General features: G+C 42.7%; 1 protein-coding gene across 8 annotated transcripts in view; it reads left to right on the top strand.

Annotated features, from left to right (window-relative positions):
* Positions 1–16,516, top strand: part of STK32A (serine/threonine kinase 32A) — a 139,255-nt gene that overhangs the window by 61,598 nt on the left and 61,141 nt on the right. For all 8 annotated transcript variants that reach the window (XM_008255186.4, XM_051843477.2, XM_008255190.4 and 5 more), the window contains one exon: positions 9,770–9,943. In XM_008255186.4, coding sequence (XP_008253408.1) covers positions 9,770–9,943 — 174 coding nt within the window. The remainder of the gene's footprint in view (positions 1–9,769; positions 9,944–16,516) is intronic.

Consider the following 16,516-nt stretch of genomic DNA (forward strand, 5'->3'; position numbering starts at 1 on the left):
TAAATAATCACCCTATTCCCTGACAGGATTTTGTTATACACTTTGTCTCATAACCGGTAATGGCCATTGTGTGCACAGCAGGTACATTAAGTGCCATGTATGTGAAGCCCTCCTGGCTCTACAGTCTCCTACCGTGACTCTCGAACAAGGATACCATTATCCCTTTTTCTCTGATTCAATGTCTTTCCTTTAAAGCAATTCTGCTGGGGGCATATTTTAGAGATGATAAAATCCTGCAATTTCTAGTGTCCAATGAACTTATTTTTAGTGTTCTACGTGATGCAACAATCATAAGTCAATCCTTCCATTGAGATCCCTTGTGCCCATTTATTGTTAATTGTCGTTTCCACCTTGAGCCCCAGGCAACCACTTTCCTATTCTGTCTCTATGAATTTGTTCTTTCTGCCACTTTCATGGGAATGGTATTGCAAAATATAGTCTTATGCCTGGCTTCTTTGACATAGCACAACGTTTGTGGGGCTCGTGCATGCTACAGTATGTGTTCATCCTTTTTTAGTAAATACTATTTCATTGTAAGGATAATATTTAGCTTTCCATGTACCCGTTGATAAAGCTTTTCGTTTTTCTCCAGTTTTTGCCTGTTATGGATAATGCTGTGACAATCATTGGTGGACAAGTCTTTTCATAGACAAATGCCTCATTAATGGGGGCGGGGCAGACGCCTAGTAGTGGAGTTGCTAGGAGATGGAATAGTTATATGTTTTAGATTTTGACAGGCAGACAGTCTCTTTTCCAAAGTGACTAAGCCGTTTACACTCCCATTTGTAACACAGGAGGGCTCTCTTATCTCTGCATGCTAGCCAACATTTGTTCTTCTCTTTCGTATTCCTTAGCTATTCAGAGGGGAATGACAGCTGTGGTTTTAATATGCATTTATCTAATAACTAATGGTGCTTAGCATCTTTCCACACGTGCTCATATCTTTTGCTTATTTTTTGATTGGGTTATTCTTATTACTAAATTTTAAAAGTTCTTTGTAAATTCTGGACATAATCTTTCATCAGTCATATATTTGTAAGTATTTTCTCCCTGTCTATGGCTTATCTTTTCATTTCTTTAATAGTGTCTTTTGAGGAGCCAAAGTTGAATTTTGATAAAGTCTAATTCATTAATGTTTAGTGGACTGTGCTTTTGCTATTGTATTAAAAAAAATAAACTTTTGCCTAACCCAAGGTCTCAAAGGCTTTATTCTAAAAGTCTTATTGTTTTTATACTTACATTGGTGCCTATTATTCATTTGAGTTCATTGTCTCTTATGGTATGAAGCTCTAAATTCATCTTTTTACTGGTGGATATCTAATTGTCCAAGGACTATTTGTTAAATGAACCTTTCTTAGCAACTTTGTTAAAAGTCCTTTGACTATAAATATAAGGATTTAATTCTGGATTCTTTTTTTATTTGTTTGTCAGTTAGACTTATAGACAGTGAGAGAGAGAGACAGAGAGAAAGGTCTTTCTTCCGCTGGTTCACTCCCCAGATGGCTGCCAAGGCCAGTGCTGCGCCGATCCGAAGCCAGGAGCCAGGTGCTTCTTTCTGGTCTCCCGTGCTGGGGCAGGGGCCCAAGCACCTGGGCCATCCTCCACTGCCTTTCTGAGCTACAGCAGAGAGCTGGACTGGAAGAGGGGCAGCTGGGACTAGAACCTGGTGCCCATATGGGATGCCAGCACCACAGGCAGAGGAGTAACCAAGTGAGCTATGGCGCCTGGCCCAAAATTCTGGATTCTTAATTCTGTTCCATTGACTTATATTTTAGTTCCTTTTTTAAAAAGTGCTTTGCATAAACCACCAAGCTCATTTTATAAACCATTAATGGGTTATGATCCATGCTTTGAAAAACACTGCCTTGGAGAATATTTTAGGTCTCTTCCAGACTTCAGATTCAGAATGATCCTAATTCCATGTATTAACTTATACAATAAAAGACAATTAGGTAAAACAAACTGATCTGTTCAATACCACAGCTGTATTATATTTAAAAGTAGAAGACAAAGGGTAATTATGATAATAACTAATTCACATTACTTCCAGGCACTGTTTTAAGCTTTTTGTGTGTCCTAACTCCTTTAATCTGCCCAACAATTCTACAGAGAATGTACCACTATGCAGGAGGATGCTGAGGGCTGGTGCTGCTTGCTGCAGTCATAAGGAGGCTAAGGGGCAGGGCTGGGATTTGAACACAGGTAGTCTTGCTCCAGGGCCACACTCTTCACCAGCTTGCTATTTATCATGTTTTGTTCTCCCCACTTTGTAAACATTTTATCTCCTCTTTGCCACACAGTAAGTAAAAGGATTCCCAATGTACATATACCCTCCCTGAGTTTGTTTCCGTTAAATGATTCACTCCAAATTCACATATGTGATATATGAGTTATAATTTTAATCCAGGTTTATCTGACAGTTATGTAACTTCCACTTATATTTTCCTTAAATGGACTTTTCTTTATTTATTTTTTATTTTTTGATAGGCAGAGTGGACAGTGAGAGAGAGAGACAGAGAGAAAGGTCTTCCTTTGCCGTTGATTCACCCTCCAAAGGCCGCCACGGCTGGCGCGCTGCAGCCGGCGCACCGCGCTGATCCGATAGCAGGAGCCAGGTACTTATCCTGGTCTCCCATGGGGTGCAGGGTCCAAGCACCTGGGCCATCCTCCACTGCACTCCCTGGCCACAGCAGAGAGCTGGCCTGGAAGAGGGGCAACCGGGACAGAATTTGGCACCCCGACGGGGACTAGAACCCGGTGTGCCGGCGCCGCAAGGCGGAGTATTAGCCTATTGAGCCGTGGCGCCGGCCCCCTTAAATGGACTTTTCAATTTGTTTGTATCTTTGATCAATCAAAACTTTTTTCATCATAAAATCTAAGAGTTTTAAAAAGGAATATATAAAATTAATCATTAATTTTCCTTTGCTATACTAAATTGGAATATCAGAACTGACTCTGGTATTTTGATTTTGCAGTATGATGTGTGTTCCTCTAATGTCATGGCTTTTGGCTTGTTAAAAAATATTTATTTATTCTACATATTTCAAAGGCAGAGAACAGGAGAGAGAGAGAGATACCATCTACTGGTTTAATCCCCAAAATTCCTGCAACAGCTAGGTCTGTGTCAGGCTGAAGCCAGGCTCTCAGTCGAGGTCTCCCATGTGGGTTGCAAGGACCCAGCTACTTGAGCTGTTACCGTCTGCCATGCAGGGTGTGCACCAGCAGGAAGTTGGAATTGTAAGTAGAGCCAGGTCTCGAACCCAGGAACTCTGATATGAGAACAGCACACCAAATCCCCACCCCTTTTTAGACAAAAATCCATGGAAGGAAATATATTTTTCTTCACAACCAAGTAGATAGACTCACAGGTACACACTATATTCAACAAAAGTTTCATGTTTTACCTCGTATGTACTAGCACCTATCCTATGTTATCAATCTTTTAAAAAAAAATGCTGCCACAACCATCAAACTGACTTTGTGATGCACAATTTGGAAAACATTGGAGAATATTCTAGATGTCTCCCAATCCTCAGATTCAGATGGATCTCAGCATGAAGTTTCAAGTGCATGAATGATTTTCTTACGTATTTGGTAACCATGCTAATTTCTCAAAATAGAGCACCTCTGGACTTCATAGAAGACCCACTCAGAGCTTGCTTTCTAGAGAGCAAGAGACAGATCTTCCAGCCACTGGTTCACTCCCCAGATGGCCACAATGGCTGGGGCTGTGCTAGCTTGAAACCAGGATCCAAGAGCTTTATCCAGTCTCCCACCTGAGTGTCTGGGGCCCAAGCTTGGGCCATTATCTGCTGTTCTAGGTACACTGGCAGGGAGCTGGATTGGTAGTGGAGCACCCAGGACTTGAACACCTGCTCATATAGGATGCTGGTGTTGCAGGCTGCAGCTTAGGCTTCTGGACCACAATGCAGGCCCAGAACTTATGTTTTAAACTTGCTTCTCTTCGTACTCTCTTTAATTCCCTTTTTGGTATATTACTGTTCTCTGTAACTTTCTGTAGAATTGAGCTATCAGGCAATGTGGAGGACTGAACCATCAGTGGTACATAAAAGCAGACATGCATCCTAATGGCATATTGTGAACAAAAGCAGCTAATCCAAAAGCTACAGAAATGTATTTTCAAATTCTGATGTTATGTAATAAGAAGATGACATTGTATACAAAGGGGACCTGGGGCTGGTGTTGTGGTGTAGCAGGTAAACTGCCGCCTGTAGCGCCGGCATCCCACATGGGTGTGGGTTTGAGTCCTGGCTGCTCTACTTTCGAACTAGCTCTCTGCTATGGCCTGGGAAACCAGTAGAGGATGGCCCAAGTCCTTGGACCCCTACACCCACGTGGGAGACCTGGAAGAAGCACCTGGCTCACAGCTTTGAATAGGCACAGCTCTGGTCATTGCAGCCACCTAGAGAGTGAACCAGCAGATGGAAGACCTGTCTCTCTTTGTCTGTTGTCTGTCTGTCTGTCTGTCTGTCTCTCTGTCTCTCTCTCTCTCTCTCCCCTGCCCCTGCCCCTGCCTCTGCCTTTCTAATAAAATATCTTAAAGAAAAAGAGAGGGGGGACCTGATTGAATACTGAATGTTGGGAGGGTCTTCTGTGAGAAGTGACCATTGAGATGAGACTGGAAAGATGAACAGCATATCACAATGGGCAGGATAAGGAGTACAGACACGGGTTCTATCACTGGACAAGCTTCAAATGCTAGAGGGGGCATGGATTGCTACTTGCATATGGAAGGAAAAGATCTTCATGTTAAGGCTGGAAAAATTAACATAGCTGAGACACAGGTTCCTATAGATCATGGACAGAGATGGGAGAGCTTTTGAGGCTGGATAACATGATGGAATTTCTGTAAGTGGAATATGTAAATGGATTGGAGAGGTCCAACATCATGGAGAGTTATGAACACTCCGTTGCAATGTTATGGGGTAGACAGGATGAACTAGACTAGATAGAGGGTGGTCTTTGTTAGTTATCTCCTTTCTTATTGAGCACACTTAGCAATGAATTTCATTTGCCACCAAGACAAATACAGCATACTAATAAACAGTTACGGCAGGCGCCGTGGCTCACTAGGCTAATCCTCCACCTTGCGGTGCCGGCACACCGGGTTCTAGTCCTGGTCGGGGCGCCGGATTCTGTCCCGGTTGCCCCTCTTCCAGGCCAGCTCTCTGCTGTGGCCAGGGAGTGCAGTGGAGGATGGCCCAAGTGCTTGGGCCCTGCACCCCATGGGAGACCAGGAGAGGCACCTGGCTCCTGCCATTGGATCAGTGTGGTGTGCCAGCCGCAGCGCGCCGGCCGCGGCAGCCGTTGGAGGGTGAACCAACGGCAAAGAAAGTCCTTTCTCTCTCTCTCTCTCTCTCTCACTGTCCACTCTGCCTGTCAAAAAATAAATAAAAAATAGTTACAAAAATATGAGTCTATGTGATGAATGGTTGCAGTATAAGGAAGCTCTTATTCTTTTATTTTAAAAAAATTGGATAACATGAACTTAAATATTGTACATATCACCAGATTGCATTATGCTCATAGATTTTTTTTTTCCCCTGGGTACAGTTTTGGAAAATAAAATCTCTTCCCTCAACTCATGTGCTGAAGGAGAAAGGCAATTTTTTACAGCCACTTTTTAAAAAGATTTTGTTTATTTGAAAGACAGAGTTACATAGAGCGGTAGAGCCAGAAAGAGAGGTCTTCATCAGCTGGTTCACTCCCCAGATGGCCGAAACAGCTGGAGCTGCGCCGATCCCAAGCCAGGAGACAGGAGCTTCTTCTAGGTCTCCCACATGGTGCAGGGGCCCAGGGACTTGAGCCATCTTCTACCGCTTTCCCAGGCCATAGCAGAGAGCTGGATTGAAAGGGGAGTAGTCAGGACTAGAACTGGTGCCCATATGGGATGCCAGCGCTTAAGGCCAGGACTTTAACCTGCTGTGCCCCAGCGCTGGCCCCACAGCCACTTTTGACTCCATGACTACATATATTTATTTATTTATTTATATTTTTTTATTTATATTTTATTTAATGAACATAAATTTCCAAAGTACAGCTTATGGATTACAATAGCTTCCCCCCCATAACTTCCCTCCCACCCACAACGCTCCCCTCTCCTACTCCCTCTCCCCTTCCGTTCACATCAAGATTAATTTTCAATTATCTTTATATATAGAAGATCAATTTAGCATATACTAAGTAAAGATTTCAACAGTTTGCACCCACACAGAAACACAAAGTGTAAAATACTATTTGAGTACTAGTTATAGCATTAATTAAACACCTAAGAGTAATTGTGTATTAATTACAGAGTTCAACCAATAGTTTTAAGTAGAACATAAAAAATACTAAAAGGGTAAAGTATTAAGTTCTTTATTTTTCTTTTTCTTTTTTTTTGTTTGTTATATAGTTTTTTTTATTTAATAAATGTGAATTTACAAAGTGCAATTTTTGTATTGCTGTGGCTTCCCCCTGCAACCTCCCTCCGTCCTGTGGCCCTCCCCTCTCCCACTCCCTCTCCCATCCCGCCCTTCATCACGTTTCATTTTCAATTACCTTCATATACTGAAGATCAACTTAGTATATACTAAGCAGGGATTTCAACAGGCTGCACTCACACAACCGCACAAGATATAGGGTATTGTTCGACTAGTAGTGTTGTTTTTAAGTTTCATAGTAGAACACATTAAGGACAGAGATCCTATGTGGGGAGCATGTACCCAGTGACTCCCGTTGTTGATTTAACAATTGGCACTCTTATTTATGACATCAGCAGTCACCCAAGACTCTTGCTATGAGCTGTCTAGGCTATGGAAGCCCCTTGAGTTCACCGACTCTTGAACTTGTTTAGTCAAGGCCATATCACAGTGGAGGTTCCTTCCTCCCTTCAGAGAAAGGCGCCTCCCTCCTTGATGGCCTGTTCCTTCTGCTGGGGTCTTGTTCACCAGGATCTTTCATTTAGATTGTTTTTTGCCACCGTGTCATGGCTTTCCATGCCTGTGAGACTCTCATGGACCATTTAGCCAGATCCGAATGTCCCAAGGGTTGATTCTGAGGCAGGAGTGCTGCCATTCTATGAGTCTGATGTGATGACTACATATATTTATATTCGTACTGACCAAGGGAAGCATACTGCCCCTTGCCTGGGCCTTTCTTTCTTTGGTTAATACTCTCCTGTATGTTCCAACATTGTTGCTAATTTGCCACTACTGGCACCGTTATCAATTTGTTCTTTGAATAAAAGTAGCTTAATCTAAGTACCAGTAAAAATGTATGTGCATTCAGGCTGAATTTAATGAAACCATCGTTCTTCTTAGAGTTACATATAGTAATAGGAGAGGACTCTTCTGCTCTGTCACCAGGTCTGTGACCTATGCTGAGAGCTTAACACAGTCAAGAGCAGGGAGTGGATTGGATCTGCTGTGTGGCTCACTCAGTCTGAGTGGCTGTTTCCAGTGGTATCTGGCTGCGTTTGTAGTTAGCACTCTCTTTATTGGGTCTCCATCCTTCATCCTGTATCTGCCACACATCCCAATAGTCTTTGTTCACACCTCATGATCAATCATCTTTTCTATTATGCTCCTTGAGAGAGCCTAAGGTACAGTGGGTGCCAGGCATGACCACTTGCGAACTTGCCACATTCTCCTTACGGAAAGCCCATAGAATGCAGAGAATATAATTAGTATGTGTGTGGTTGGAAGGATTGTGAAACAAATTGCCTAGTCCAGGGACTTTTTTTTTTTTTCAGTATCCATCAAGTTTGTAGCAGAGATGACTGCATTGAGGTGAAGAATATCACTTGGAGCCTGCGCCATGGCCCACTTGGTTAATCATCTGCCTGCGGCACCGGCATCCCATATGGGCGCCGGGTTTTAGTCCCTGCTGCTTCTCTTCCGGTCCAGCTCTCTGCTGTGGCCTGGGAGGGCAGTGGAGGATGGCCCAAGTGCTTGGGCCCTGCACCTGCAAGACCAGGAAGAAGCACCTGGCTCCTGGCTTCGGACTGGCACAGCGCTGGCTGTAGTGGCCATTTGGGAAGTGAACTAATGGACGGAAGACCTTTCTCTCTGTCTCTCTCTCTGTCTATAACTCTGTCAAAAAAAAAAAAAAAAGAAAGAAAGAAAGAAAAAAGAATATCACTTCCTAAAAGACAACACCAAGCATGTATTTCTCAGGCTGTTACAAGGCACTTCCTGCATTTCATGCAAATTTTCCTAGGAACTTGATTTTTGACAGCTTCCCAGTGAAGTGAATCAGTCTTCAGTGGTAAACGGATGCATTTATTTATTGAACAAATAAACACAGGGACCATTAGTCTTTGAATGTTACCACCTCAGATTATGCTTCATTGAATTTCTCTTTTTTTCCGTTTGCAAGTCTCTTCCTTCTGTCTTAGCACAATGATAATTATAAAGTAGAAAATGTACTAGGTTCTCCCACCACTGATACTCTCCATTTGTTTCCTAAGCAAACAATTTGTCACCAGGAATCACTGTGCATCCTAGGCAGTCCTCGCAGGCACTGAATTCTTTGAATCAAATGAAACTTCAAAACGTGATCTGTGTCAACACGATGTTGATAAGGAGAACTTTATGGTGACTGGAAATCGTGTCTGTGCTTTGAGGGAAACAACAAATCCTAGCAGCAGGAGTGTACTTTTACAGGAGGCTCTGCACATAGCTGAGGTCAATTCTGTCTCATTTCCTTTTCTAATGCCTCACCCCACGCTCCTTCAAGTGTGAAACCCATGTCCGACTGTACATCCTGATTGAAACCACATCGGTTACTGCTTCAGGAACAAGCACCTGGGATGGAACACAGCCTCTTCCCTCCACTCCACACTCAGGCTTCTCCATGCTGTCTCTTTTTCCAGCAATTCCAATCCAGTTTCCATTCATCACTCACACTAGGTTCTGCGTCACGGCTGTGCTGGAATTTGTGTTATTGTTCCAAGTCAAGTTGTACTTTTGCACTTGGAGGATGCTTCGGCTCTATCATGTGTCTGTCAGGTAGTGACCTCGTGCAAGTCACTCAAACTTCTCTGTGCCTTGATTTCCTCATTTCTAAATGGGGGCATGAAAGCGGCTTTGCAGGGTGGACCCAGGAAATGCTGTACACTTCAGAGTCAGCCTTGTTGTAGTCACGTAGACACATCATGAGATGTTAGCTTTATTTCTCAGGCATTACCATCATTTTCTGTTCCCTCCCACATTTAGCCCAGGGTCCAACTTTCTGAGCTTTCATTTACCTTCCCGCCCCAGTGAGTGAACGAATTACTTCTTTAGATTATTCTCTGACTTCTTCATTGACCTTCCTATGTCTTTTTCTTAATAATGTGGGACACTATTAAGTGTTTCTAGGCAATGAAGTTGTTAGTATAGAAAAACAGTCGGGAGAATGGTTCAAGGAGGCCTCCTCATCCATTTTATGAGACTCTTGCAACAATGTGGTGATGTTAAATAGATAAATGGGATTCTCTTTATTTCCTGGGCTTTATAGCTATATAAGTGAATGGTAAATGTGTGCTTAATATATGGTAAACATGATAATAAATACTATACTCATATTTTTTCTTCACAATGGTCAAATGTGGCATTAGCCCCATTTTACAAATGAGGAAACTGAGAGCCTAGAATCATAGGCCGTCTACTCCCAAAGCCTGAGCTGTCAACTCCAGGACCTGCTACTCCTATCTGTAAGGTATCCTTAGCCTCCGGACTGGTTAGCAGGTGAATGTGGTTGGTGAGTGTTCTTTATGCTCTTCCAGGTATTCCTTCCAAGATGAGGAAGACATGTTCATGGTGGTAGACCTCCTGCTGGGCGGGGACCTACGCTATCACCTGCAGCAGAACGTCCGCTTCCAGGAAGACACGGTGAAGCTGTTCATCTGTGAGCTGGCCATGGCTCTGGACTACCTGCAGGGCCAGCGCATCATTCACAGGTCAGTGAAGTCCCAGCAGACTAGACGGGAATGAACAGGAGAATCCACCACCTGCCACATCCAACAGGGCCCTGGTGAACTTGTCCCTGAATCCTTTTTTGATGCTTACAGCAGTCCCTGGGGTAGGTCGATTGTTCCTGTTTTGCAGACTGAAAACGGAATCGAGCACATAGCGCTGCATTTGCCTGAGGTCATAGTAAGTGAACAACAAGACCAGAGTCAATAAATATTGGTGCTATTTCATGATAAAGCCCAGGTAAAGAGGAGAAAAGGTGACATATTGGAATGTAGTAAGTACTAAATGAATTAATTGAAATAGGAGTGCAAGAAATATATGGGAGGAAAGGAGGAGGAAGGGAAGAAAGAAAATCAGGAAGAAAATTTCAGTTTTTTAAACATCTGCCTGTCGTGCCATTTATGTTAAGCCAATCTGTAATGTGTGTGCTGCAAATAGAAACAGCAGAGGCAATGTGTCTCCTACGCTTGGAGCGTTTTTAGTAAATAAGGAACACAGATAATATAAGAAACTACAAGCCCGTAAATGAGTAGCTGTAATGATGATTTCATAGATAGTATCTCATTTGATCTCTAAAATAATCTGATAAGTGATCGAGCACAGGTAGTTAGGTAATCTTTAAATATGAGAAAACTATTATTTGGAGACATTTAATTACAACCAGGTTTATCTCTATGAATTTTAAAGCTTACTGCCATCAGAGCAGCTGCTATTCACTGATGGCTCACAGTATACCAGACATGCTAGGTATCCTACATCCATGGCCTGATTAAATTCTCCACACCCACTGAGGACTCTGCATTTTATTACACTACCTCCATGTCACAGTTGAAGAGACCATGGCTCAAGGATTTGCCAAGGACAGACAGCTGGCAAATGGCAGTGCCAGGATTTAAGCCTATATCTCTCCGATCCCAAAGTCAGAGCTCTTGCGTTAATCACACATATGAAATATATGCATTAATTACTTATACATCATTTGATGAGGAACTCTGCTACCATCATGCCTAATCTTTGAAGTAGTCGCTAAGTTTATAGTCAAATTAAATCTTTTTTTCTTTTTTTTTTCTTTTTTTATATATATATTTTTTGACAGGCAGAGTGGACAGTGAGAGAGAGAGACAGAGAGAAAGGTCTTCCTTTGCCATTGGTTCACCCTCCAATGGCCGCCGCGGCCAGCACACTGTGGCCGGCGCACCGCGCTGATCCAACGGCAGGAGCCAGGTACTTATCCTGATCTCCCATGGGGTACAGAGCCCAAGGACTTGGGCCATCCTCCACTGCACTCCCTGGCCACAGCAGAGAGCTGGCCTGGAAGAGGGGCAACCGGGACAGAATCCGGCACCCCGACAGGGACTAGAACCCGGTGTGCCGGCGCCGCAAGGCGGAGGATTAGCCTAGTGAGCCGCGGTGCCGGCCTCAAATTAAATCTTATTCAACAAAGATTTCAAGTTCAACTGTGTCGATAAAATATTTGAGCACCACCTGTTGCCATTTACATAATTTATCTGGGTTAGGATGCAGCCTGTGGATAGAGAGGGAACATCCCGATTCAGAGACTCTATGCAGGCACCATGCACCAATCCTCTTTTTTAAAGCCTTGGCCCTGTACACTTAAGTAATTGTTTAATTTTCCATCTTTGGAAGAGTCTATTTGTATTGGAAATGCACTGTTCAGGTGGCAGATAATTGAAAAGCAGATCAGTTAATCATGTCCAATCTCAGAAGTAAATTTACACACCTGGTGTTTTGTCAATAACTGGAAATCCTGTTTTCAAGTGTTCTTCCTCCTGGCTGGTCCCTCACGGCTCTGAGGAGAAAGTCTTCCTATCTGTAGTCAGAACGTTTGCACTCATTCGTCCTGCAAACAGTCGGTCAAGAATATCCTGTCTGGTTGCTGACAGCAGAGACATCAGAAAGGAGAATTACTAGACATCAGCAAGGACCACGAGTGCCTGTTAGTCCCTCCTTATCTCTGATTTCCCAGCTCTGCCCTCTTTCTTTGGGCCTTGTTTTCTCTGTCATCACAAGTCGAGATGCTGTGAGCATTTCTGCCCTGTGCCTAGGACTGCATTCCAAGGAGAAGGCATCGGTGGAGGAAAAAAATTGGTACTATTTTATCTCCAAGGAACTTAATACCAACTTTCTTTTCTGCCTTTCTCACCTTCATCCTTGTCCCCATCACTGTTTTCTTACTTAAATTGTAAATGAAGGATTAACTTTTTGTTCCTTTCCCATTCCATGCCCACAGTTCTTAGTGCCCGAGTTCAGGGGGCCTCTGCACTGAAAAATCTCCTTGCCGTGGAAAATAAATGGAAGGCAAACAGTAATATTTTGATTGCAGTGGTAAATTGGGGTAAAGGTCTAATGGGGTCCAAAAATGATTAAATTGTATTTCTAGTGTCTATATACCCACCCCACCTCCCGTGTAGGCTATCCTAATACCTCACATCTCTCCTGAGGAGCTGTGCCATTTTGGATTGTGTAATTAAATACTTCATTTCTGTCTCCTATAATTGCAAACTCTGTGAGTGAGGGCCACATGTGTGTATTTTGCTTTTCATTGTCTAAACAATATGGGCAGAAGCATGAAGGAATGGACATTGGCTGAGCCAAATGACTGACCTGAAGCCTCTGGTTACAAATGGTAGACAAAATTGAAATATAAGCCAAAGGTCTCAGACTTACCATAGTCTCTACAATTGGACAATCCTGCAATTTATCATCCAAACCAGGGTACGGCTAAGATCTAAAGAGGGTGCTACTGATAATAATGCTAGAAAGACTGTCAAATCCATCAGTGTCTTAGGCAATTCAGGCCAGATGTCATCATCATTAAGGATTTTCAAGACAGAAGGGACAAGATAGACATTTGAATTCTGACAGAGCATCCATAACCAAGATTTTCTGCTCTTGGGGTATCAGATGTCAATTTGATGTGTTATCAGTTTGAAAGAGTCTCAAATGACTCAAGAGGAAAACACACCTGGAAAAATTTTTTGTCTAAGAAATTTAAATAATAATGATGGCTTTCTGACACTGGGGCTCCAGGGGCAGAGTAGAAAGTGAGACAAGTGAGACGAGCAATACAAAAAAAGGAGATGTCGGCTTCTGAGTTCTGTAATTGTCTTTTTAAGACTCCTTTCTTCATTTATTATCGCTAACATTTGTTTATCTAAACTGACCGATCAAGTTATCCCAGGGTGTTTTATTTTATATAATAAAAACTTCAAGAAAAAAATGTTAAAACTCTTGAAAAAATAAAAGCATGCTGTATTTGATGCACTCTAACAAAAAATTTTTAGATTACTTAGAAATTTAGGTTGTAAAATACATCCTAAGTTCCAAGATATTAAAATTATGAATGAAAAAAAAATTGATAAATAGGGTACATTCCCTAAATAAGGAGAGACCATCTGCATGAAACATGCTAAGTACTGGCTAAAACCCCCATTTGCCTCTGGATGTGGTAGAACATTAAAATGTGTCCATAAGCAGACAGCAGATATGTGTGGAGCCAGGACAGCACTGAACTGTTCTTGATGGAGGTCTTCCTGGGGACTAGCAGCCTACTGAGCTCTCATGAATGATTTCACTCATCTTCCCTCAGCTGTAGGAGGCTGATGATGTCCTTGGCCCCATTTTACAGTCAATGCAACTCTGGCTCAGAAAAATGAAGTCACTGGGCTCTGGTTGCAAAGCTACAAAGCAGGGGAGGCACCACATTAATGGAGTGGAGGTCCATAAACCACTCCACACCCTACTGATGCTCAGTACAGCCGCAGGTCTAAAGAGGGCATGGAACCAAGCAAAGTGGCCACCTGCTGTCAACGCCCACTGTCTGTCTGCACAGGCAGAGACGTGCATCCCATTCATGAAGGAACAGCCTTGAACAAAAAGCTGGCTTCAGAGAGGAAAAAGGTTTTGGGTAACAAAACAAGTTTCAGGAGAGCTCAGAATGCTTCAGAGGGATTTTATTAGCCAAAGTGGAAAGGAAGGCCTGGCGCCGTGGCTCACTTGGTTAATCCTCCGCCTGCAGTGCCGGCATCCCATATGGGCACCGGGTTCTAGTCCCGGTTGCTCCTATTCCAGTCCAGCTCTCTGCTGTGGCCCAGGAGGGCAGCGGAGGATGGCCCGAGTGCTTGGGCCCTGCACCCTCATGGGAGACCAGGAAGAAGCACCTGGCTGCTGGCTTCAGATCGGCACAGTGCCGGCCGTGGCAGCCATTTGGGGGGTGAACCAACAGAAGGAAGACCTTTCTCTCTGTCTCTCTCTCTCACTGTCTAACTCTGCCTGTCCAAAAAAAAAAAAAAGTGGAAAGGAAAGCATAGGCCACATAAAAGGGGCTGAAGGAATAAAGGAACTCATTTGTCTCTCTGTAGTGACGTGGAAAGGGCTATGTTTTCCAGCTTTTTCTCACATTAGTCTTCCTGCCAGCAATGTCTAGCTTGTTTTTAAAAAACATCTCAGGTCCTATTTCTGCCATACATTTAAAATGAGAAAGAAAATGAGGTTTAGTTTATTTTATTTGCAGATTTTCTTTCAATTTTTTATAGTTTCCTAATTACAGTCATAGAGAATACTCAGCTAATTTTCCTCAGCTTCAGAATTTTTTTCTATAGTTTTTAAAGACACAGGGTTGTATAATAACCATTAGTTTTAAATTTTACAATGAGAAGATTTTCTTGTGAGTCAAGAAGTCGAACATTTTTCTGTAAATGTAGCTTGAAAATCTGCCTTTGTTTCCTAAATATGGCCAGTTTCTACTTTAATATTCCCCTTTACTTACTTTAAATTAGTGAATGAGGCTTTAAAATATAGACAAAGTGAAATGATAGTTTGCTTTTATTAAAAATACAAGAGAAGTAAAATTCATTAAATACTTCCTATGGGGATAGTACTATTTGAATTGCTGATAGCCACAGTCTTTCCAATGAATAATCTGATGGAAGCTAATTATTACAGTATGAAGACAATTTGTATTCATTCCCTTGTCAGATGTTAAGCTAATGAGATCAATTATATGGGACAGTTAACTAGTAAGTCATCTTGGATCAAAATACCATGTAAGTGGATGGTTGGTTGGTTTATCTTCTTTGTAAAAACTGCCCCCATGCTAATAAAGTTATAGCTGTGTTTTACATTCCTATTGGAAAGGGATAAAAATTGAATTGAGCAATTTATGTAAATGATTACAGTACTACAGAGAGCTGCAAAAATTTCATATCCCATTGATCACAGAAATGCTGAAGAGAGAATAAAAGCAAATGTGATTGTCAAGAAAAGCACAGAATAGTATTTTATTTCTCACCATCTTTTCTGTAGTCGTAGGAACCAATACTAACATCCAGCCACATCTTGGAACCTGTGTAAGGTGAAGGTAGAAATTAATCCTCACTCAGCACCGCCTGGGGCTCAAACAGCCATTTGTGGCCATTGCTATCATTCTCCTAGAATTCAGTACCACAGTAGTGAAAAACCACCTTAGGAACAGTGCTTCTGTCCTAAGTACTCATTCAAAACTCAGTCACTGGCTGTTTTCCAGATGGTATTCTCAGTACTGGACCTCAGTGGAGACAGGACAGACAACCTCTAATACAGAGTTGATAATGTCTTAGTGTGAAGGGTTGTTGAGTAAACACTTCAAACCTGCATGAGAAAGCTTTTAAAATTCAATGGTGTGTGCCATAAAGGGCACCAGCTGCTGTGTGTCTGTCCTGAACGACACATATGTCACTTGTATTCAAATGTCGCATCTTACAGTGGTCATGGTTAACTACTCGTGATAGCCTCTGGACTACAATATTCTTTATAAAAATCTGACTCCTCCTAACGCTAAGCCCTTGTGCTGGTGACCACACTTCACCGACTTCTGAATCCTCTGCATGGAGCTCAGTAGCTAACCCAGGGTGTTTTGCTGGATAATTCCACAGCGGAACAAATGAACGAGAGCAGGATGTGCGTGGGACCTTTAGGTACGTGCAGAAGGCAGAGTTGCTGTGGACGATGTGTTTGGCAGCCAGTTCTTGGTTCGTGGCACACATTCCTGTTGTGTGCTCACAGAACGTGGGGCTCGGCATTGCCTGTCCTCCATGCTGTATACTAGCTATACACATTGTGACTCAGATGACCACAAATGTAATGACTCAAAATAACACATTTCTGGGTTCCCAGATTCTCTGGCTCAGAAGTCCAGGCATGGTTAAGCTGGGTAGAACTGGGTTCTTTTCTGAAGGCTGGACTGGGCAGGGGTTCACTTCCAAGTTAGCATGTTGGCAGAGTTAATTTCCTTGTGGCTGTAAAACTCATGTAGCTTGATTCTTACATTTTAAAAATTATATTTCATTTTATTTGAAAGGCAGATGCAGACACACACACACACACACACACACACAGAGAGAGAGAGAGAGAGAGAGAGAGAAAGAAGCAGAGAGAGAGAAGCAGAGAGACAGAGAAAGTGAAAGATCTTCCATCCCCTGGTTCATTCTCCAAATATCCCCACACACAGGGCTGAGCCAGGTTGAACAGGGAACCCAGAACTCAATTTGGGTCTCCCA

This window comes from Oryctolagus cuniculus, chromosome 6, assembly GCF_964237555.1.
Source record: "Oryctolagus cuniculus chromosome 6, mOryCun1.1, whole genome shotgun sequence".
NCBI classification, from domain to species: Eukaryota; Metazoa; Chordata; class Mammalia; order Lagomorpha; family Leporidae; genus Oryctolagus; species Oryctolagus cuniculus.